Below are 22087 nucleotides of genomic sequence, written 5' to 3'. Positions count from 1 at the left end.
TGGAAAACAGTAGGGAAGCTACTCAAAAATTTGAAAATAGAGCTACCCTATGACTCAGCGATCACACTGTTGGATATTTACCCAAAGATGCAAATGTAGTGATCCGAAGGGGCGTGTGCACCTGGATGTTTATAGCAGCAATGTCCACAATAGCCAAACTATGGGAAGAGCCCAGATATCCATCAACAGATGAATGGGTAAAGAAGAGGTGGTATAGATATACAATGGAATACTATGCAGCCATCAAACAATGAAATCTTGCTTTTTTCAACCATGTAACTAGAACTAGATGGTTTTATGGTAAGCCAACTAAGAGAATCAGAGAAAGACAATTATCATATGATCTCCGACAGGAAGAATTTTAGAAATAAGACAGAGGATTATAGGGGAAGGGAGCGAAAAATGAAACAAGATGAAACCAGAGAGGGAGACAAACCATAAGAGACTCTTAATCTCAGGAGAAACAAACTGAGGTTGCTGGAGTGGAGGGGGTGGGGAGGATAAGGTGGCTGGGTGGTGGACACTGGGGAGGTATGTGCTATGGTGAACACTGTGAATTTTGTAAGACTGATGATTCACAGACCTGTACCCCTGAAACAAAGAACACATTATATATTAAGAAAAAAAAAATAAAAAGAAGGGGATGATCCTGGTGTTTATCCCCCTCTGTAATGATGTACAGAACCCCGGCATGTTTTAGGGGCTGTTCCCTCCATTCAACTCAGGAGGGAATAAAACAGCCATATCCATTATGTAGGTCTCAAAACATCAAATCTACCTCTTCTTTGTAGGAAATCCTAAAGATGTCTTTTTTTTTTTTTTTTAAGATTTTATATATTTATTCGACAGTGAGAGACACAGTGAGAGAGGAAACACAAGCAGGGGGAGTGGGAGAGGGAAAGGCAGCCTTCCCACTGAGCAGGGAGCCTGCTGCTGGGCTCCATCCCAGGATTCTGGGACCATGACCTGAGCTGAAGGCAGACACTTAACCACTGAGCCACCCAGGCGCCTCCTAAAGATGTCTTTTAGAAAAAAGTCCCGCAAGCCATTCTTGCACTGAAGTTAAATAATGTGTTGCTTTTAGTTATCACACCCATGCTGTACCTTCGTTAGGTTAGGGGCACACTTACCTCCCCTGTAATTCTCATCTCGAGGACTAGGGGGCAGCTGGAGAATTCCCGCGACCGTGTCCCCCAGTGTCTTCCTGTTTCTTCTCCAGTCTTTGGAAGGAAGGAGCAAGGAGAGGCTTTTCTTGGGTGAGGAAAGCAGATAGATGGCCATGAATGAGACTGGCTGGCTGCCCAGGTGGGGCCTCTGGTGGGGTCCGGGGTCTTTCTGGCCTTCAGCTTTGTGGGTCTTGAAGCTGTTAGCCATGTGCTGACAGATATCTGGCCACGAGAACCGAGTCCTGTTAACTGGACTCCCAGACTGATGGATATACTACAAGGTCATTATATTCATTTTGCTGTAGAGATGGGTCTTTGGGATAGGTCTTTCTGAGGACTGAGCAGTTTTTTTTCCTCAAGGACACTGAATTAGTTTCCAAGTGTGGAATTTCGAGAAAAACGAAAGACGTCGTGAATAGTAGCGTTGGAGGGTTCTTTTATCCAGCTTTGTAGACAAGCCTCAGAGATTGTCCACGCCCCTTCGTAGAGGCCTTTTCTCTGATTATTTTGATTATCGCTTCTCTTCCTAATTAGCACTCACCAATACTTTCTGGCTTTCTGGCCCCCTCATTCTAGACTTTGTAAAGAGCCCACCTTTTCCCAAATGGCCCTAATAGGGTACATAGTTGAGGGTTCAGTTTTCCTTGACCAGTTTTTTTTTCTGCCTGTACATTCTACTCTCCCTCGTTGTTTGTAAGCATTTCCCAGGCCTCGGGGCACAGGCAGCTCATGCCAGCTTCTGCCCTCCTTGGATCATGCTGCTTTAACTGGTATTAGATTCTGGAGCCCGGTACCCTAACAGGAATTTTACCCCTATTGTTGAGCACCATTCACCTTGGCTTATCATTCCTTCAACTCTGTCGCCTCCCTGAGATGGGTCCGGTTGTCATCCCTTTTTAGAGATGAGGAAACTGAGGCTCAGAGGAGTGAAGTAACTTGCTCAGGGGTGGCAGAAACCCATCCCCAAGGCACAGCTCCCCAGAGAGAGTTAGGGAGTGTTCTCCACTCAGTTCTAGACTGGGGGGTGGGGGTGGGGGAGGGAGGGTGGTCTTTAGAGCCTCTTCTTTTTTCTTTTTTTTCTTTTTCTTGTTTCTCCCCCCTAACCCCTTTCCTTTTTCCCTTTTCTTTTTTCTTTTCTGGGTCAGAAAGTCAGTTGGGATCACACACGAATTAAAATGGGAGAGCGTTCCCGCGTGGGCATTAGAACAGGGCAAGGGCACCACGCCACACAACCCCCTGCGGAGAACACCCCCAGAAGGGGGGGGCGGCGGGGGAGGGGCATGGCGCGGCACGCTGACGGCTGTGCTTCTTCCCGCAGTGCTGGCCGATGCCCTGCACGTGGCCGCCGCCCCGTCACCCGCCTCGGGCCTGAGCCTGCGCCTGGGTGAGCCGTTCGAGCTGCGCTGCGCGGCCTCCACGGCGTCGCCGCTGCACACGCACCTGGCGCTGCTGTGGGAGCTGCAGCGCGGCGCGGCCCGGCGGAGCGTGCTGGCCCTGACCCACGAGGGCCGCTTCCGCCCGGGGCCCGGCTACGAGCAGCGCTACCGCGCCGGCGACGTGCGCCTGGACACCGTGGGCGGCGACGGCTACCGCTTGTCGGTGGCCCGCGCCCTGGCCTCGGACCAGGGCTCCTACCGGTGCGTGGTCAGCGAGTGGATCGGAGAGCAGGGCAGCTGGCAAGAGATTCAAGAGAAAGCCGTGGAAGTGGCCACCGTGCTAATCCAGCCCACAGGTGAGCTTCTGGAACGTGTCTGGCTTACACTCTGGCCGGGACGGGATCAAGAACCAGGCGGGAGCCCGGTCCTCTGCTGCCAGGGTTGTTGGAGCTGGCCGCGTGAGGCCTCCCGTCGAGGGCCTGGGGGAGTGGGGTGGTGGTGAGTTTGAGGAAGGTGTGTGCGTTTCGTGCCGGGTGCCTACGGCTTTGCTTTACAGCGGCTTCTCCTTTGGATTGGTACTCCTGGGACGCTGCAGGTTGCGTAAAATACTAAGACAGTTGTTAACGGCAAGATTAAGTCTCTTCAAGTGCCAGACTGAGGTCTGACCTGGTGTTTGGGGGACTTTGGGGCCAAGCTGCCCCCACTCTGCTCCCTTTATTTTGTTTTGGTTTTATCTTATTTGGGTGTTTCCCGAGTTTCTGGCTTGGCTGTTTTGCACAACTGTTGGAATGCATCTGGCTCACCACCCGCCGTCTGGTGTACTGTAGATCCTCTAGCTGTGCGGTCCCAGCTAGGTGAGACTTCTATAGGCCTGGGCCTCTTCTCGTGCTGTGTATGACACATTCCCCAGGAGTGTGCCTCCAGCCCTGGGGTCTTCCTGCGAGAAGTTCTCTGTCCTCTCACCTGGAACCAGCCTTTGTTTTTGAAAAAAAACACATAACGTACTTTCCTACTCCTCCTAGAAAGTAAGAAAATACAAGTTACATTTTAAAAAGCCCATCAAAAGTAAGCTATTACTGATTCAGTGTCCATTGGTAAAGAATCTACTGGATAATCAGCTCTGTCCGGGCGCTGGGGTCAGAGGGGCTTGAAGAACGTTCCCGGGCCCCATTGAGCCTTGGGCTTTGGCAGAAACAGTATAAAGAGACTATCTCAGGATGAGGTCATTGCTGTAGATGGATGGCTGTCCTGGGTTTTCTGGGAGGCTAACATCTTCAGATCTGTTGCTGCCGCCTCCTGCTTTGTAAACTGGGAGGACCTCGGGCAGACTCATTTCCTGAGTGTAAATGTGAATGTGTGGCCGCTCTGCTGCTTGGATGGGACGGAAAGCAGGAGACAGTCCTCACAGGGAGTATTTTTCCCCTGTAGGCTGCATGGTCCCGAGCACATTACTCTGCATTTATGTCACTGCACAGGAGTTGGGTTTGGTAAAAAGCAGGACTAAGGTTCCTGAGCGACTGTGGCCATCGGTGAGGTGGGAGGTGCTCTTGCCGATGAAAGGAGCTATCCATCTTGGTCAGTCTTGCAGTGGCTGCAGAAATCACTTTCTTTCTTTTCTTTTCTCTTTTTTTTTTTTTTTTTTAAGATTTTATTTACTTGACAGAGATCACAAGCAGGCAGAGAGGCAGGCAGGGGCGGGGGTGGGGAAGCAGGCTCCCCGCTAAGCAGAGAGCCGAAGTGGGGCTCGATCCCAGGGCCCTGAGATCATGACCTGAGCCCAAGGCAGAGGCTTAACCCAATGAGCCACCAGGTGCTCACTTTCTAAGTGGACTCAGGTCACCTTCCTTTAAGGATGTGATCTGCCTGCAGTCTGTCCTAAGAAACGGGGGTATTCAGTTTGCTTCACACAACTGTTCCCTGGGGACAGCACGATTAAGAGGTTCAAATTTGCAACAAGTTATCTTTTTCTGCGGAATTTTAATTGTAAAGGTATTTTTATTTCAGATGAGCCACAAAACCCATAATATCGAGTGTAAGAGTCGGAAACTGAACCTCTTAGGCATGTAATAACATCTCGCTCTCTCCTGAGCCTGGGCTTCATAACCATCTTGTTGCCATGGACCTCTGACAGCCTTGAAGCCCGCAGAACCCTTCTCGGAATTAACGTGTTTTAATTCGTTAAAAATGTACATAAGATGACAAAGGAAAATGATTCTATTGAAATAGTTACTGAAGTATTTTAAGACAAATTTGTTACATAGTAATATTATGCTTTATTAATGCATTAAATAATATAGACTGGCAGGCTTATTAACAAACCACTGTAATTTCCAAGCAGCAATGAGTGCACATGATATTTGAAGATAACTGCAATTACTTGCAATGAGATTTGAAAATATCCCTGACTTCTATGGGGCCAACGTCCCAGGGACAGATAATACTATAGTGATTTGTTGCTTAGTTTCATCATGAGAGGAGATGCTGTGTTTCAGGTAGGGATTAGTAAAAACAAAGATTCGATTTTTTTTTTTTTCTCACCCAAGTCACAGACTTCCTAAATTATCTTCTTGGACCCCAGGTTAAGGACCACCACCCTGGATTGCTGGCTTGTCTCTCTTTTTGTCAACACCTGCACTATCCGTAGCTAGCTTCTTACTGTCTTGTTATGATGAACAGCCCAGAGCTACTTAAACTTGGCTGTGTGGTGGATGTAGCAGTAATCCTCTCCCCTCACGTTAGGAGTGGTCTGCTTCATGCAGATCTTGGTGTCTAATTTATGGTTTCAGTTCGACCCATCCAGAGAAAGCTTCCCCACCACAGGCTTTGTCCAGGGTCTCCTCTTGTATTATGAGTCCTTAGAAATTATACTTTTTTTCCCCCTTCCATCTGCTCTGTCCTCTCCCAGCTGTGAATTGCCCCCCAATCCAGAACATATGGGAGCAATGGTTAGTACCATGGCAAGCTTTTTAGCAACTTGCAGAGAGATGATTACAGAGTGAACTGTTCAGTTGAAGAGACATTTCTGCCGATACTCCTCAAGCTAAGAATCCATTTTGTCCATACGTGCGGTCCACAGCTGTGTCTTTACCCCTTTTTCACTCAACCTGCTTCCCTCCTGAGCCTTCTTTTACCTCTAGCCGGCACAGAGGGACTCCAGCAGGGTTCCAGAGTCTCTGACCATAAGCTATGCTTGTGGGGCGGTTTGAACCCCAGGGCAGGCTCAGAGCAGCAGTTTCCATACTGACTACTCTCGCAAGAGACCCTCAAGTTCCTTTTGGGCCCTTTTAAGGGGTGGAGGCGGAGGAAGAATTTGGAGGGTGGGTATAGGTGAGAAATCAGACTTTTAAATGATCTTTTATAATACTGTACCCATCTCATTTTCTGTCTTCGTCAAGGTGGGTCTTGACCTTGGCCTGAAATGCTTGTTGGAGATGTTGTTGGGCTTTGGAAATAACTCTATGAAAGCAATCTTCTCCAAAGGGCATGGGCTTTGGGGTTGGGCCTTTTCTGAGGCAGGCACCAGCCTTTGTTGCTGAGCCAGTCTTGGAAGACCAGGGCTGTGCTTCCACTCGAATCCCCTGGGAGGTGTTAGCTATTCCTCATCTAATGTTCCCAGAACATTACCACGAATTGAATGTTTTTCTACTCTGATTACAGATGTTCAACTTCTTTTAAAAAAAAACAAACAAACACTCGAATAAAGTAAAATGTTTCCATGTAAAAAGCTTTGACAGGGGAATGCTGAAACCAGATCTGCCTTGAGACTGTAACACCAAATACTTCAGTGCTTCCTCTAAATATAGTCTACTTTTAATTATCCACACTCTTGCAAGAAGGCAGGGGCGTGGATAACCCGAAAGTCATTGTGGTTTGGTTTTAGAATATCTGCTTGATGTTTGGCTTTAAGGTGGGTATGTCTAATGGAATAAATGATGCTTCGCATTTATTCCATTACATTGCATTTTGAAGGCTTGACTCATAAAGCATATTGTCTGGTTTCATCCTCGTGGTCCTTCTGTTTAGGATTTTCTCCTCTTTACCCAGAAGATGGTTTCACTCTCACCTCCTGTAGTTCAGCCTCCAACCCCCAGCCCCTGGTCCCCAGCCAATATTACATGCCAGTCAGCACTGGGCTGTCCTTTCTCGGTAAAATCACCCAAGTCGTAACCGTACACATGGAGAAAATATAATGCTAATTTGTGATGTTCTGACTTTTTCTCAAACAAATGTTAACAGTTCTGAGCTGAGTCCCTGGAGGCAGAGAGCCTATGTTTGAATCCCTGCTCTGCCATGTATTACCTGTGTGACCTTGGGCAAGTTACATAACTTCTCTGTGCCTTAGTTTCCTTATCAGTAACATGAAGAGAATAATCCTACTTAACTCCTAGGGTTGTTTTGAAGGTTAACATTTCCAAGGCACTCTAGAGCAGTGCCTGGCATTTAGTAAGTGTATGTAAGCATTTGCTGTTAGTATTTCCGTGGAATAAAAAGAAATGTGTTATAATTTCCTTAATTTATTCAGTAAAATATTTCTCAAGCACTTAGAATTGCACAAAGCCTTCTAACTCTAGTGCCATAAATAAGAACATAGAAGGAGATGATCTAAAGGAGGGGAGGGGCAAACGTAACCCAGATGCTCTAGATGTATTTTTTTTTTCTTCAAGTTCTACGAGCGGCCGTGGCCAAGAGTGTGTCTGTGGCTGAGGGAAAGGAGCTGGATCTGACCTGCAACATCACAACGGACCGAGCAGATGATGTCCGACCCGAGGTCACGTGGTACTTCAGCAGGTCCCCCGACAGCATCTTGCCTGGCTCGCCCGTGTTGGCGCGGCTGGACCGGGATTCCCTGGTGCACAGCTCTCCCCACATTGCTTTGAGCCATGCGGATGCACGCTCCTACCATTTACTGGTCCGAGATGTTAGCAAAGAAAACTCTGGCTACTATTTCTGCCACGTGGCGCTCTGGGCACCCGGACACAACAGGAGCTGGCACAAGGTGGCAGAGGCCAGGTCTTCGCCGGCCAGTGTGGATGTGACCTGGCTAGGTGAGTGGCTGGGAAGATGGCCCTTAGCCTCTGGGGCTTTCCTCCCTCCTCTGGGCACTGTGCCTTTTTGCATCATCTTGGCCTTCTTTATATCAGGACAAGCATGCTTTAGCCTGGAGAGATCCCAAGCTTGGGGGGCTGGAGTTGGGGGGAGAAAGCAAAGCAGGCTGAAATAGAATCTGGCAGGCAAGGGAAATGTTTAGATAATGTGGACTCAGTTGTCTCAATGCCCTCATTTGAGAGGATATAGTTTCCTTTTGTTGTCAAGATTTGCAGGGTCGGCCCTGCTGAATGGTTCTTTGAAATGGATCTTTGTTGGAGTGAGAACACTTCCATTCTTTCTTTCCTTTTCTTAGACTCTGAGGTGCTCTCTGGCAGGAGCTGGTGCTTTCCTAAAGCCCGAAACAGAAAAGAGAATTCCTTCAGTTAACGGAATGTGGTGTTTTTGGTGGTTTGTTGTTGTTTTTTTTCTTTTTTTTTCCTGAGGTCCCTGGAATCCCAAAATGATTTTATTTGCAGATACCAGTTAAATGGAAGGGCCTTCCTGCCGCCCCAGGCTGTCCTGGTGGGCTCCTTCAGTCATCTGCGAGTCCCCAGTGGGGGAGCAGAGTGGCTCTCAGCTGTTGGCTACTGTGGCCCTCACTTTAGAACAACTTGGCCTATATGTGAAACTATCAAGCCTTTCTTTCATTCTCATCTTCCCTGGCCCTTATTTTCCTAAGTGTTTGCCCTTCAGGCCCGACTTTCTAATTTCTGTTACTGTCTTTTTTTTTTTTTTTTTAAAGATTTTATTTATTTATTTGACAGAGAGAGATCACAGGTAGGCAGAGAGAGAGAGAGAGGAGGAAGCAGGCTTCCTGCTGAGCAGAGAGCCCACTGCGGGACTCGATCCCAGGACCCTGAGATCATGACCTGAGCCGAAGGCAGAGGCTTAACCCACTGAGCCACCCAGGCACCCATAATTTCTGTTACTGTCTTATAATGACTTGCTGGTAAGCTTAAGCAGGATAGGGGTGAGTGGAGGATAGGGTGCTTCACCTCCCACATCTGCCATTACAAAGGTGGAGACTCCTCTGTTTTGAGCTTGATCTCTGGGCTGTCCCGTGACTGTTCTGAGCCCCGATGTGGGTATTTGGCAATGCTCTGACGTTAGTAGGTAACCCAGACCTTTAAAGGCCAGGAAATCAATTTCCTCCATCATCGGGTGCTGAGTGTCCTCCCACCATCCTCCCACCATGACCACCCCCCCCAATCTCCCAGGTCACTCTTCCTCATCCCTGCATCACAAGCTCTGGCCCTTTCGCTGTCTGTTTCTTCCTAATGGGCCTTTATTTGGCAGAGAGGGGGAGTTGGCAAGTGTGGGGACAGAGGGGGCAGGGAGAAGAGGAGGAATAAGAGAGTGAGCAGAAGGTATGGCCAATTCTGAGTGAGCCCAGGCAGGGTGTTAATCATCCCTGGTAGCGAAGTGATTGTTTGCTATCTGCACAGTAAAGGGAGCAGGATTTATCTGGCGAGCTTTTATTCCCGCCGTCCGAACCCTGTGCGAGAGTCTCGCTATGGAGTACTGAACTGGAACAATGCTGGCCCAGCTAGAACTCCCCTTAGCAACCTTCAGAATAAAACAGATGTTGTCAGCCCCGAAAGAAGATTTTTCATCTCTGGAGCTGAATTTGTCTCTCGGCTCTGATGCTCGGTGCATTGTGTGGTGCTGTCAAATCCCAGCGCCGACTCCCGGTACCCCCTCCCTGCCCCCCAGCTCCCAACGTAGAATCACAGCGCCCGTGGAATTTTTTTTTAATTTTTTTTTTTTTAGAAAGTGCTGCCTGCACTCCAGGGTGAGGGCCTCTTTGAAGTGCTGGTGCACTGATCCTGGCGTCGCCTGGGGGAGACGCGGGGACTGTCAGAAAGCGGGAGGGTTGCTCCGGGAGGGAATGGGGCCCTTTTCACCGGAAAGAATTTGTTGGTGGCTCTGTTCTTCAGAGAGTGAGAAGACATAAAGGGACTAAATTGTGGGGAAAGGCTCCATTATGATCCTGAGGACCCAGTTGCTCGTTTTCCTGCAGAGTGCCATCACCCCTATTGCGAAAGTCCGCAGCGGGCTTTACCTTGACCACTGGAAGGGGCACAGAACCCGCACCTTGCACGGCTGTTTTGCACGTGATGAGCCCTTGGTAAACGTTGGCTGAGTGGGTAGATAAACCTGGATAGTGTGCAAGTGTGCACATAGGAAGATGAGAACTGCAAAGAAAGCAATCACATTCAACTTACAGACTGTGCAGAGATGTTTGCACCTGGGTGAGCCTCCTGGGCATGGAAGCGGTAGAGAAACCGCCCTTGTTCTTCTTTCTTCCTCTTAAATCTCCTCCTCCTTCCCTGCACCTCACACTGTTACAGCTGCTCGGACACTTGTTCAGGAGGTGAGTCGGGCATGAGTCCAGCAGCTGACCTTTCTCCAGGACCTCCGGTCTGAATTCTGTGCCAAGATGGGTGGGCCTGGCCTGATGCCGCATGATTGTCTCCAGATACACATGTATGTGGGTACTTTACCGCCTGCGTCTTGGGGCCTGTTAGAGGTGACTGAGAAGTTTCCGAAAGAGACAGGAAGACAGGTGACCGACCAAGGACTCTGCTTATTTGGTCATCTTACCTGATGTGATTATGGGATGTTGGCACAAAAGAGTTCTGGAGAAAGTTGGTTTCCTGTGCAGGTGTTATCCAGAACTTTCAGTTTTGCTGCTTGATAGATTAAAAATCATAATTACTGCTTATCAAATACTTGTTGTACACTGGGCCCTGGACTAAGGGCTGCACATGCGTTAAATATCTGATCCCCACAATAACCTTATGAGTGAGGTACTGCCCCTATTCCCATCTGAAAACCACTGATTTTTGTTTTGCTTATGATTTTGACAGTCAGGATTTAGGGAAGGACTCAACAGGGTTCCTCTCTCAGGCACACAGGGACGGCTGGGGATCCTCTTCTGGATGGCTTTTTCATGTGCATGATGCCATGTCCCCCGCCCTCTCCCCCTCTCCACGTGGCATGTCATTCGGGCCCTTTCCACATGGTTTGGGATTCTCCCAGCATGCTGTGCTCGGAACAGTCACACTTCTTAGGTGGTGACTGGTTTCCAAGAGGCAGGAAGTAGAAGTGCCCAGCCAGCTGAAAGCTGTCCCGGGGTCTGGCACAGTGTTACTTTGGCTGTTTTCTACAGGTCAGAGCCATCCCGGTGTTTGCCCAAGTTCAGGGACACAGAGGGAGACCCCATCCCATCTCTTAATGAGAGAGTGGCAAGGTCACACAGCAAAAGGGCATGAGGGATTGGAAACAGAACTGCAGATGTCTTTGGAAAATAGAATATACCAAATGGTGAATGCTTGTTTCTTTTATTTCATAAGAAATGTTTACAGTGACTTAGAAAATGATGCCCCACAGTCAAGTCTGTCCCAAGCGTTGTCCTCTTGTGTGGAAACATTTTGGCTTTGGGAGTCAACTTTATTCCTGAAACGCTAGAGCATAGAGTCCTCAAAGCCCCAGAAGGGGCTTTCTTGTCCTTATTTGCTTGGAGTTGGTGCAGAGAACAGATGAAGGAGCCGAAGCTAATTGGGGTCTTCTCATACGTTCCATTGTGTTAACCAGACAGAGATCAGGGCAGCGATACGCACAGGTCCAGTGAGTCCAAGAGCACTTGCAGCAGCTGGGATGACGGTGTCGGTTTTGTAGAGGGTAAGAAAAAGCTTCTTTTACTAGGATTTATGTCCTACTTTTGCAGGAGGGAAAAAAAAATTCAGTTGGCTTGCAAAATGAAGCCCGATTTAAAGTAAGAGACATAAAAATAAAATCAAGATCAAAGGGGGTAAAACCAAATCAAAGAGGAGATATCGCAAGGTGGTTGGGGTGCATTTAGTTAGCCACACTGGAGCACTGAATTTGCCTCTGAAGTTCTGAAGAGTCGGGGCAAAGAGAAACGTGGTTGCACGGTTCACCTCTGATGAAGAAATCCGGGAGAGCCAAACTTTGTGTTGGCACCGAATTTATCATGCACTTTTTTTATGTAAGGGCATTGGGTAACATAATGGACAGTGCTTTCAACTGTTCTTTTATGAAAGGCTCTGAGTGATTGTGTAAATGGATGTTTCTCATATCCACTCTCTATAAAAGCTGAGGGTGTAAATCTTGAGTGTGTGAAGGAGTTTCTGTAAGAAGCTGAGTTACCATGGAGGACAAACGTTGCATTGTGTCGATCCAATTTAGTCTATGGCTAAAACTAGAGAATGTAAGGCGGCAGGGCTACCTAATCTGCATAGTAGGCCATCTCTCTCTGCAATCAGATGTCTCAAATGAGTCTTTGGCACGAGTTGGATACTAATCAGTTTATGGTTGAGCTCTCTGCCCAAAGTACCAGGCTTCTGTGGTGTTAATTGGAGGGCGTTCCAGGCTTTCAGCTACAGGAGCAGGAGGAGGCAGAGCTGAGTTGGGCTTTTTAGTCTTAAGAACCTGATTTGCCTTCTTCCCCACTAGAGGACTGTCCCCTCTTCCAGCAGTGTGCCAGTGAGGAAGGTAATTATTTTTCTTTAAAAGGAACTGCTAATCCGCTCAGTACTTGGTAGAGACTTCAGAGTCCGGTGCCCTCCGTAGGAGATAAGGTTCAGATCTGCAGAACCTTACAGGTAGCTCCTATCAACTCTGTCCGCAGTTATCTCGGAAGGCAGAGTAGCAGTGGGCAAGTCCTGGGGTCCTGGCCTCCTGCTTTCTGGGCGTGTGTTAGCTTGGGTGTGTTGCTTTGGTTTCCTTGGTTCCATGGGAGAATGCACGTGAAGTGCTTAGCGCAGTGTCTGGCACCCGAGGTCTCTGTACTTTTGCAGGGTGGTGATAATGACATTGGCGTTTGAGGGGAAGGCAGGGTCAGTAGGTAGCGTATCCTTCTGCACCAGGTTCTTACCTAACTAAGACATGCAAGTCTGTCTCAAGGAACGGAGGGACTAGGGGTGTGTGTTCTGGAAGCAGCTGCTCCCAAGGAGAAGGGGCGGGGCTGACCACTCCCAGCCCCGTTCCTGCCCTTGCTCCCAGACCTGGGAATTCACTCCTCCTCCTCTGGGAGCACTGAGTGAGGATGAAGAGAGAAGAACTGCACTAGGGTTGTTCAAATGATACTGCTGTTTCCTCCGAAATGGTGAATGCCAAAAACAACCTCATAAGAAGGGCTCAACTCAGGTGGGGACAAGGGTCTCCCCCAAACAACAGGCTTTTATAGCCTTGTCTGCTTAAGCTGGAGAGAACACTTAATTGTTCTACAAATGACGAGAGTAGCAACTCCGACAGCGAGTCCACTTGCTCGGCTGTGGAGCGTACCTGCCCGGTTCAAGAGGATAGAACCAGGATCAGCAGAGACAAGGGCCTGCCCTCTCCTGGTTTCCTCTAAGTTGGGCACGCAGCCTGCTCCTCTGATGAGCTCTCCCAAGTTAACGAAGCTTCAAAGCGGGTGTTAGAACAGGGCCCCGTTGTACACAGTTCAGGATTAGTGCCTCGGTTATGATTACCACTCTCGCCGTCTGGGATGGAGTCGGCTTCGAGAAAGCGTTAATAACTGGGTGTGTAAGGGGGTTGTGTGGTTTGGTGCTGGTGGGACCCAGGCCATCATTCTGCTCACATGCGCTGTGCAAGATGCTAGGCTTCTGACCTGACACCTATGGGTTTTGGGTTTTGTTTTGCTTTTTGTTTTTTCCCCCATTTAAGAAACGTACATGAAAATCGTACCTGTGTCATAAGGTTGGTTTTTTTGTTGTTGTTTTGTTTGTTTTTAAGATTTTATTTATTTGTCAGAGAGAGAATGAGCACAAGCAGGGGGAGCAGCAGGCAGAGGGAGAAGCAGGCTGCCTACTGAACAAGGAGCCCGATGCGGGACTCGATCCCAGGACACTGGGATCGTGACCTGAGCCAAATCCAGACGCTTAACTGACTGAGCCACCCAGGTGCCTCTGTCAAATGGTGGTTAAGCGAGTAGCAAGGAAAGTGTACAGCACGGCCCCTGGCATGTAGGAAGCCCCAAGTCAATGCCAGCTGCTGTGATTGTCATTGTCAAACAGGGATGATGCTAATACCATCCTTGAGGAATTATTGTGAGAGAAAAAGGAGGCATTCTATGTGAAAATCTCTAGTGCTGGTCCCTGCACACAGTAGGCACAAAGTATCTGCTTTACTAAATTAGCCAAGGATTCTGACAGCTTTTCACTGTTTTTGAAAGTTGTAACAAGGGAATTTAATGACCCGTATTAGAAAAACCAAGTCTTTCTTTGGGCAGGGTGTGGGGAGAGGGCTGTAGTGTTGGAGGCTATAGCTTCAGAAGGTGGCATATATATGAGCAGACAGCATCCTGGAGCCAGATGAGGGAGTAGATCCTTATTTCTAAGAGTAGAAATGATGATGTCATGGTTAGACTGGTCTCAGTATTCTGTGAAAGGGCTTGCAATGTGGGTGGATTGTTTGTGTTTTGGTTTTTGTTTTGTTTTTTACTTTTTGGAATATAAATTAAAAAAAAAAAACTAACACAGTTTAGAAAGAAGCACCAGCTTCAATCATTACCAATGTTCTGTGAATCTTACTTCATCTCTCCTCCCTCCTGCAGACACACACAAACATGCGCGTGCATGCGCGCGCGCCCACACACACACACACACACACCCCCCACATTTTCTTTTTTCTTCTTCTGGAAGAATTTGAAGCATATCCCAGACACATGTCATTTTGACATTAAGTACTTTAGTATGCATCCTTAACTGATAAGCATTTTTTGAATCTAACCACCATTGCATTCTTAGCTGATTTCTTGATGAGATCAAGCAGGATATAGCGGTAATCAGTAGTGATGAAATGCTTATGCCAAAAATGAGCATTTTTATGCAAAATATTAAATTTACTCCAATTCAGCAAGCGTGTTAATGTCTTTTATGTACAAGGCATTGCAGGCATAGCACATACAGATGACTTAAGTAGGGGGTCCCTGACCCCAGGAAGAGTCCTATAGAAGGTCCATAAGACATATATACAATAATCATCAAAGTTCAAGGCAGCATTCAGATAAAATCCTTAGAGAGCAGGAAGCCTGGTGGGTGGTAGGGTGAAGATTTGTTGAGCACACAGTAGAGGTACGACAGGTAAATTCGAAGCAGGCATTCTCTGTTAAGTAGGAAACACTATATCGTATAGAGACGTCTGTGCTTGATGGATTTCAAGGAACAGGCACAGTTTCCACACAGAATGTTTAAAATTGTAAAACAACAATAAGGGACAATGTCTACACGTGCAGTAAAACAAAAACCAAAGAAGAACCCCCCCCTGTACTCCTGCCATTGGGACATAGTGGAGCCACAGCTTCTCCAGGAGTACAAGTCCAAAGTCGACCTGGAAGGCTGGTGGGTGGTCTGGATGACCTTCAAACATCCTTTAAATCCCTGGAACCTGTGCGTTATGAGTTCCCAAGCCAAGAACCCACTGATTTTTGTTTGCCTTTGCATTAAGGTCCTCCCTTTGGGGGGCGTGGGATTCAGTCTATACTGACTGAACAGAAAATAAGACCATCAGTCAGCGAAGGGCTTCTCCTCGCCTGCCAACCTGTGGTTCCTATCACTAGATGCACATACATCATGACCCCGCTGTGCTCACCTTTCTCTGTATTTGGAACCATAGGGTTTAAACGGACTCACTTGGAGGAGGAGAGGCTGGAGTAGAATGGGAGAGTCTGTTCAGTCTTATGTTCAGCAACAAACTGGGCAGGTGTCCCAGGTGCTGAGGCAGAGGGAACGGTGGGAAGGGAGGCAGAAAACCAGGAACCATAGGGGTGGTTAGGGAATGGTGAGAGCTGTGGTCTCAGTGGGGCGTAGAGTATGTATCAGAAGGCAGGAGGCGGTGAGGCTGGGCAGATGAGTTAGACTCACACTGATGAGCACTTTGTGGGCCAGACTGGGGAGTGTGTTCTTACTCAGGAGGTGGGAAGAAAAGCCACGGGAGGTTTATTGTGCAGGTGACCTGATACCTATGTCTGCCTAGATTTGTGTTGGGCGGTTATCATCGTCTTGGCTGGAGGCAAAGAGAGCCCAGATGAGGATGGTGTTCATGAAGTTCCCACTTCTGTTCACTGATTATTTATAAATCATCTCCTGTGCACAAGTCCCGGAATGGGAGCCATGTGAGAGCTAGGGACCCTCAGAGTGGAGAGTTGGGGATGGCACACATTTCTAGCAGAAGTGACCACCAGAGTGAGTGCTAGGTGTGGCAGTAGGAACAGTGGTTGAGGAGTTAGGAGGAGGAGTTGGCCGTGTCTGTTTGGAGTGGAAGTCAGCTGTGTGCGTGTGTATGGATGTGTGCTTATGTGTGTGCGTGTATGAACCAGTGTGCCTGTGTAGGAATATGTGCTTGTGTGTGCATGCATGCATGTATGAGTGTGAATGTGTGCTCATGCATGTATATGTGTGCATGCATGCATGAGTGAATGTGCTCATGTGCATACTTAAACATGTGTGTGCATGCATGTATGAGTGAATTGCACACGTGTGCATGCATGTACGAGTGTAAATGTGTGAATGTGTGTATACCTGCACATGTGTGCGCACACATGTGTGAATGCGCACACATATTTGTATACTTGCACACATGTGTGTGCATGCATATGTGCATTGGCAGAGGCAGGTGGGGAGCGAGGGGATTAGGGTACAGTTGTGCTGGTGATGCCAAGGAAGCATGAAACCGAGATGCCTAGTAGCCCACTCTGTGCCTGTGTTAGGGTCTGAGCCTAAGGAAGAACCCAGAGGAGCATCTGGGTTCTGGTCCAGGGAGTGCACCCTGGGTGTTTCCAGGCCAGGGTATAGGAGGAGAGTGAGAGGGCTGCTCAGGTGGATGGTACGGGAGCTAGTTCGCCTGCCTCCTCCGTGTGTCCCATGGTCTGACCACTGAGGTCACCGCTTTTCTACCATCTTTTGTGCTAACTTGGACAGCCTTAATTTTCAAAGTGCCACTGTGGAGGATTATGCTCAGGGGGAGGAAGTAAACCCTGAAGGACCGAGGGGTTTCTTCCTAAGAGCTGGAGACCGATGAGACAGAAGGGAAATCTCATAGGTTGCCTCCTGGCCATTTGGATGGTGCAGGTCATCCAGGCTGAGAGGATGGCCTCTGGGGCGCGGTCTTCCTGGGTCCAATCCCTGGTGGCAGACCACAGCCCTCTCATTGCCAGTCATGGCATTCTGTGTTGCTCCAGGTTATGAGCCAGTCAATGGTGGGGAGAAAATAAGGAATTCAGAAGACAGGGAGCTTGGCCCATCTGTGAGGTGCAGCTATGCTTGAAAGGTGATAAGAGGCACATGGCCCCGGGTTCAGATTTGCCACTTCTGAGCTGTATGGGCATGTGACTGACTCTCTGAAGCTTTGAGATGGTGAACAGCAGTTCACAGATACGTACGTATGTGTGTATATACGTGTGTGAATATATACATACGGACACGTACCAGGCGCTAGTTTAAGCACTTTCATGTGTAAGTACTTTCTATTTGAGTGATCTCTACACCCAGCATGGGGCTCAAACTTCAAACCCCGAGATTAAGAGGCACATAGTCTCCTGACTGAGTCGGCTGGGCACCCCTGTATGTTTTTTGTTTTTTGTTTTTGTTTTTGCTGTTACTTGTCAGAGAGAGAGATCACAAGTAGGCAGGGAGGCAGGCAGAGAGAGAGAGGAAAGCAGGTTCCCCGCTGAGCAGAGAGCCTGATGCGGGGCTAGATCCCAGGACCCTGGGATCATGACCTGAGCCGAAGGCAGAGGCTTTAACCCACTGAGCCACCCAGGCGCCCCTCCCCTATATGTTTTGACTCCTAATCCTCACAGCCGCATTGTGAGCTGGTTACTGTTACTCCCTCTGTTTTCACAAGTGACGCACCAGAGAGGTGAGGGAATGTGCCTGAGTACACAGCAAGTGGTTGGCTGAGCCGGATCCCAACAGTCTGGCTCCAGGTCCCTGGCTCTTCACTATTGCTCTTCACGGCCTCGGGTTGTCTTTCAAGGTAACGGGAGCACGGGAAGGGGCTCTGTATGATGCTCCGCATGGGAGGCGGGCTCCATGAGTGGCAGCGGCAGCCACTGCTGTGTCCTGAGCACCTGTGATGGTGTGGCGTCCCCGGCCAGCCCTGATGGAGGGGTGCCATTGTGCCCCATGCACAGCCAGCCCGCGGGGCTGTCCCTGCCATGTGGGAGGAACCTGGGTGTCCTGCCTGCCCTTGGGTTGCTCTCCGGGAGAGAAGGGTCTAAAGCCTGAGATGCAGGGTCACAGGGAGCACCTTGTCTTCTGCACGTGAGGGCGTCAAGGCATTTCGGTGGTATTTATCCCATAGACGGTGTCACCTCAGAAGCAGTGTGGGGTGCTAGCCCTCTGGCCAGGAGGCAGGACACCCCCGAGCTGTACAACCTTGGCACGCTCGCCTGCTGGGGGAGAAGGCAGGGTGACATTCTAGCAGTGTGTGGTGTCCCTGCACAGTGTCCACCTCATGACGCTGCGGGCTCCTGGTGGCAGCTGGGGCCCGCTGGTTTAACTATTATATATGCCATGGGGACCACCCTCGGGGCACTAAATGCTCGTGAGGATGATATTTGAAGGAGTTGGGATTTTGAGTTCTCTCCATTTCCTGGCCAGTGAATCATTCTTAGAGAAGTCATGATGTTACACATTTTATTAGAAGCGTAAATCACAAAAGAACTATTCCTTGACCTCAGCAGTTTATAATCCAAATGAGTCATAAATAAAAGCAATGTTAAATAAACTGTTTGATTGAGGTGTTGGAAATAAAGATAGTGGTGGCAGATGAAAAGTTCTGTTCAGGGAGAAATCATGTTCTAGTAGGCCATGTGCCGCAAGAGAAAAATGTAGCTTTCCCTAAAAGCCAGGCAGCACACCACTGACCGAGTGCCTACTGCATACAAGGCTGTGTATTTGGAGCTTGGGGACCCAACCTGTAATAACAGGGAGGGGCTGCTGTTGACCAAGTGTCCCTCCACGGCTTGTGGGAGCATGGAGAAAGGGGGCCATGCTTTGGGGACCTAGGAGGGGACCCCAGGGGAGGTTACATTGAAGAATGAGTGGAAGTTTGCAGGGTGGTCAAGAGGAGAAGGCCACTGCTGGTAGGTGACCACAGTGGTGTGACACGGTATGGGGGCTGGAGTTCCTCAGGTCATTGGGAATGACCTGGGGAGGGGGTGGGGACAGAGGGAGGAAGGCGACAGAGAGGTTCCAACACCAGTTCTTGGCAAGTGTGGAGGAAGGCCTAGGGGTCTGCGAAGACAGAAATGTAGAGTCCCCAAAACGGATGAAACGGGTGCAGGGAATGTCAGAGGAAGAAGGCGTTTCCACACAAGTGAAGAGAAGTGGGCTGCGACGGCGGCAGGGCACGCCAGGAGAGGGCTGGCTTTCCTTGCACCCCTGTCAGAATTTGTCCTGGGCAGGGGAGTGGGGTGGTCCTAAGGGAGCGGGCTTTACTGGAGCCGGCATCCACGGGAGCCGGCATCCACGGGAGCCAGCTTCAGGGTTGGAGAATTGTGTGAGAGGGTTACATATGGCCGCGAGGAGATGTCATCTCAGGAGTGCGAGGATGGCTGTTTATTGACCACTGAGCACAGACTGAGCCGAAAAAGTCAGAGGACCAGGAAGGTGAGAATGAGAGTCAGGGGGAATGATGCCCCGAGGGCCTTGCCTTTGGAGCCTGGCCAGGGATGGTGGGAGCTCAGGCCTGGGTGGGGACTGGCCTCAAGTGCTGGTATGTACTCTGGGATGGGGTTTTTCTGTGCTGCCCCAGCAGGCGGCTTGGAAGGTCTGTGGGCTCTGCTTGGCATTCTACGCAAAACCTTGGTGGAGTGTGAGCCCTGAGCATCTTAGATCCATCTCGGAGGACTCACCCCCAGGGTCACTGACGGCAGCTCCCAGCCCTATGCAAAGGACCAGACTCGGATTGCAGATACTTGGCTTTGGCCTAGGAAGGTGTCCTGGGGACCACGGTGGTGCGGTGTTGTACGAGTTTTTCCGAAACAGACTCTTCCTGGATCCTTCCTATCCAGGGCGAAGACTTCCGTTTCCATCGCTGTAGTTAGTAGGACAGGCATTTGATTATCTGGACAAGAGTAGCGCTTGCCTTGTTCCTTCTGCTCATTCTTAGTGTGCTGCTGTCTGATTTTTTGTTTTTTTTTGTTTTGTTTTTATCCTGGCACCTCTCTCATTCAGAACCAGACTACCAAGTGTACCTGAATGCTTCGAAAGTCCCTGAGTTTTCAGACGACCTCACGGAGCTGGAGTGCCGGATAGTGGACGTGAAGAGCTTGGAGGCCAGCGTCCGCTTCACCGTGTCCTGGTACTACCGGGTGAACCGGCGCAGCGACGACGTGGTGGCCAGCGAGCTCCTGGCGGTCATGAATGGGGACTGGACACTCAAGTATGGGGACCGGAGCAAGCAGCGCGCCCAGGACGGAGACTTCATTTTTTCTAAGGAGCACACAGACACATTCAGTTTCCGAATCCAAAGGACTACAGAGGAAGACAGAGGCAATTATTACTGTGTTGTGTCTGCGTGGACCAGACAGCGTAACGACAGCTGGGTGAAGAGCAAGGATGTCTTCTCCAAACCCGTCACCATATTTTGGGCATCCGAAGGTGGGCGCTTTATTCTTGTTCGCTCAGGTTTGGGGTTTTTGCTGTGGCCCATGTCGTCCCACTGCGTGGTTTTATATGCTGGGTCTCCCTGCTAGGAATCCAAGAAAATGTGAGCTCAGGTGACTACTGCTCTAAAAACAGCATGAACCCCTTTGAGATGCTGACGCCAGTGAAGGCTCAGTCCTAGGGAGAGAGCTGGTGCTTGGTGGCTGTTGACGATCGTCTCGCGGTGCCCACAGCCCTTGTCACTGTTGCTCTGCCGGGTGCTCTTGGGCCTTGGGGTGTGTTCATGTCTGGGAGTTCCTACTGGGAGCAGTGCCACAAACGGGGGGTTAGAGGGTAAAGTTGGGGGGCCCAGACTATTGCACATACCCCTGAGGTGCCGGTCACTCCGTCAGAAAAATTGTTTCCGGGGAGGGGTGATAAGAACTCAAGGGAGACGGTTTCTTTGCTATATCTCCTCTTGATCCTCGGAGCACTGTGTTGGGACATCAGACTTGTTAAGTCCAGCACGACAGGAAGCCCAGGCCTCCTAGTCCCCCTTGTGCCCCTGGATGTGAAGGACCACATGCCCCTTGACATGGCTCCGTTGACTGATTGCCACCCTCTCCTTGTCCCCAACCCCAAACAGGGCTCTCTGCGACTCAGCAGAATCTCTTGTTGCCTGACACTCAGCTTGGAACCTTCCTTGCTCTTTCCCACAGTAAACATGACCAACCTCGCCCTCCCACTGAGGCCACTGTTGGCCCTGGGGTCTCCTGAGCAGAGGGGTTTCCTTCTCACTCTCCTCATACAGCAGGACCTGTTCATCAGCTCGTGCCCCTCTCCACTCACTGGACTCCTGGGTTCTCCTCATTCCCTCGGGGAAGTGGTTAACTTCTGTGTCACAGCCGTGTTCTCTGGTGCTCTCACTGACTCGTAGCTTCTCTCCACACACAACGCTGGCCCACATTCAGACCGCGCACCTCATGATTATCTGAGGAGCTTTAAAAAAAACACTGAAGCTTGAGTCCCACCAGAGGACCTATCTTAGTTGGTCTGAGGATTATACAACCTTGGGCGTTGGGATTTTTTCTTTTTAACATTTTATGGGTATATGCATGTATGTGTGTATGTCTGTGAGTGCGTGAGCAGGTGTGCTCAGATGGGGAGAGGGACGGTCGGGAGAATCTCCAGCAGACTCCAGCTAAGTGCGGATCTCTGTGCGAAGCTCTATCCCACGATCCTGAGATCGTGACCTGAGCAGAAACTAAAAGTTGGATGCTTACCTGACCAAGCCATCCAGACGCCCCTGGGCTTTGGAATTTTTAAGCCAGTTCTCCTTAGCAGTCAGGGCTGGGAACCCTGGTGAAGATCAATGTCTCCTTCTCGGTCCCCCATCCTCCGCTTGAGTCATCTTGTCTTCCCTCTGGTTTGGTCATTTTCTCCGGTCTCACACCCTGCAGTAGACCATTTCAGTTGTGACAGCTGAAAGCCCTCCATGGTCTCAATTCCATGCATCCTCTTCTCTAAACATACCGTCTGTTTTTCTCGATCACTCCCTGTACGCCTCCAGCGTCACCCCTGCAGCCCACCATGAACCCTACCACCTTGTGTTGGCCTCCATTTCTCTCTCATGTAGCTGGACCAGCTGTCCAGGGCAGTCCATTCTGCGCCTGCTGCCCCGTGTCATTTCTTTTCTTTCTTAAAGATTTATTTTATTTATTTATTTGACAGAGGGAGACACAGTGAGAGGGAACACAAGAAGGGGGAGTGGGAGAGGGAGAAGCAGGCTTCCCACCAAGCGGGGATCCTGATGCAGGGCTCATTCTGAGGACCCTGG

General features: G+C 49.6%; 1 protein-coding gene across 1 annotated transcript in view; it reads left to right on the top strand.

Moving 5' to 3' along the window:
• The window catches only part of PTGFRN (prostaglandin F2 receptor inhibitor), a 78867-nt gene that overhangs the window by 38803 nt on the left and 17977 nt on the right, over positions 1-22087 (top strand). The window contains exons 3-5 of the mRNA XM_032881337.1: positions 2485-2898; positions 7207-7587; positions 19840-20265. Coding sequence (XP_032737228.1) covers positions 2485-2898; positions 7207-7587; positions 19840-20265 — 1221 coding nt within the window. The remainder of the gene's footprint in view (positions 1-2484; positions 2899-7206; positions 7588-19839; positions 20266-22087) is intronic.

Source organism: Lontra canadensis, unplaced genomic scaffold (genome assembly GCF_010015895.1).
Source record: "Lontra canadensis isolate GAN:19392208 unplaced genomic scaffold, GSC_riverotter_1.0 scaffold75, whole genome shotgun sequence".
NCBI classification, from domain to species: domain Eukaryota; kingdom Metazoa; phylum Chordata; class Mammalia; order Carnivora; family Mustelidae; genus Lontra; species Lontra canadensis.
The sequence above is the reverse complement of the archived record's forward strand: the minus strand, read 5'-3'. Positions and strand labels throughout refer to the sequence as shown.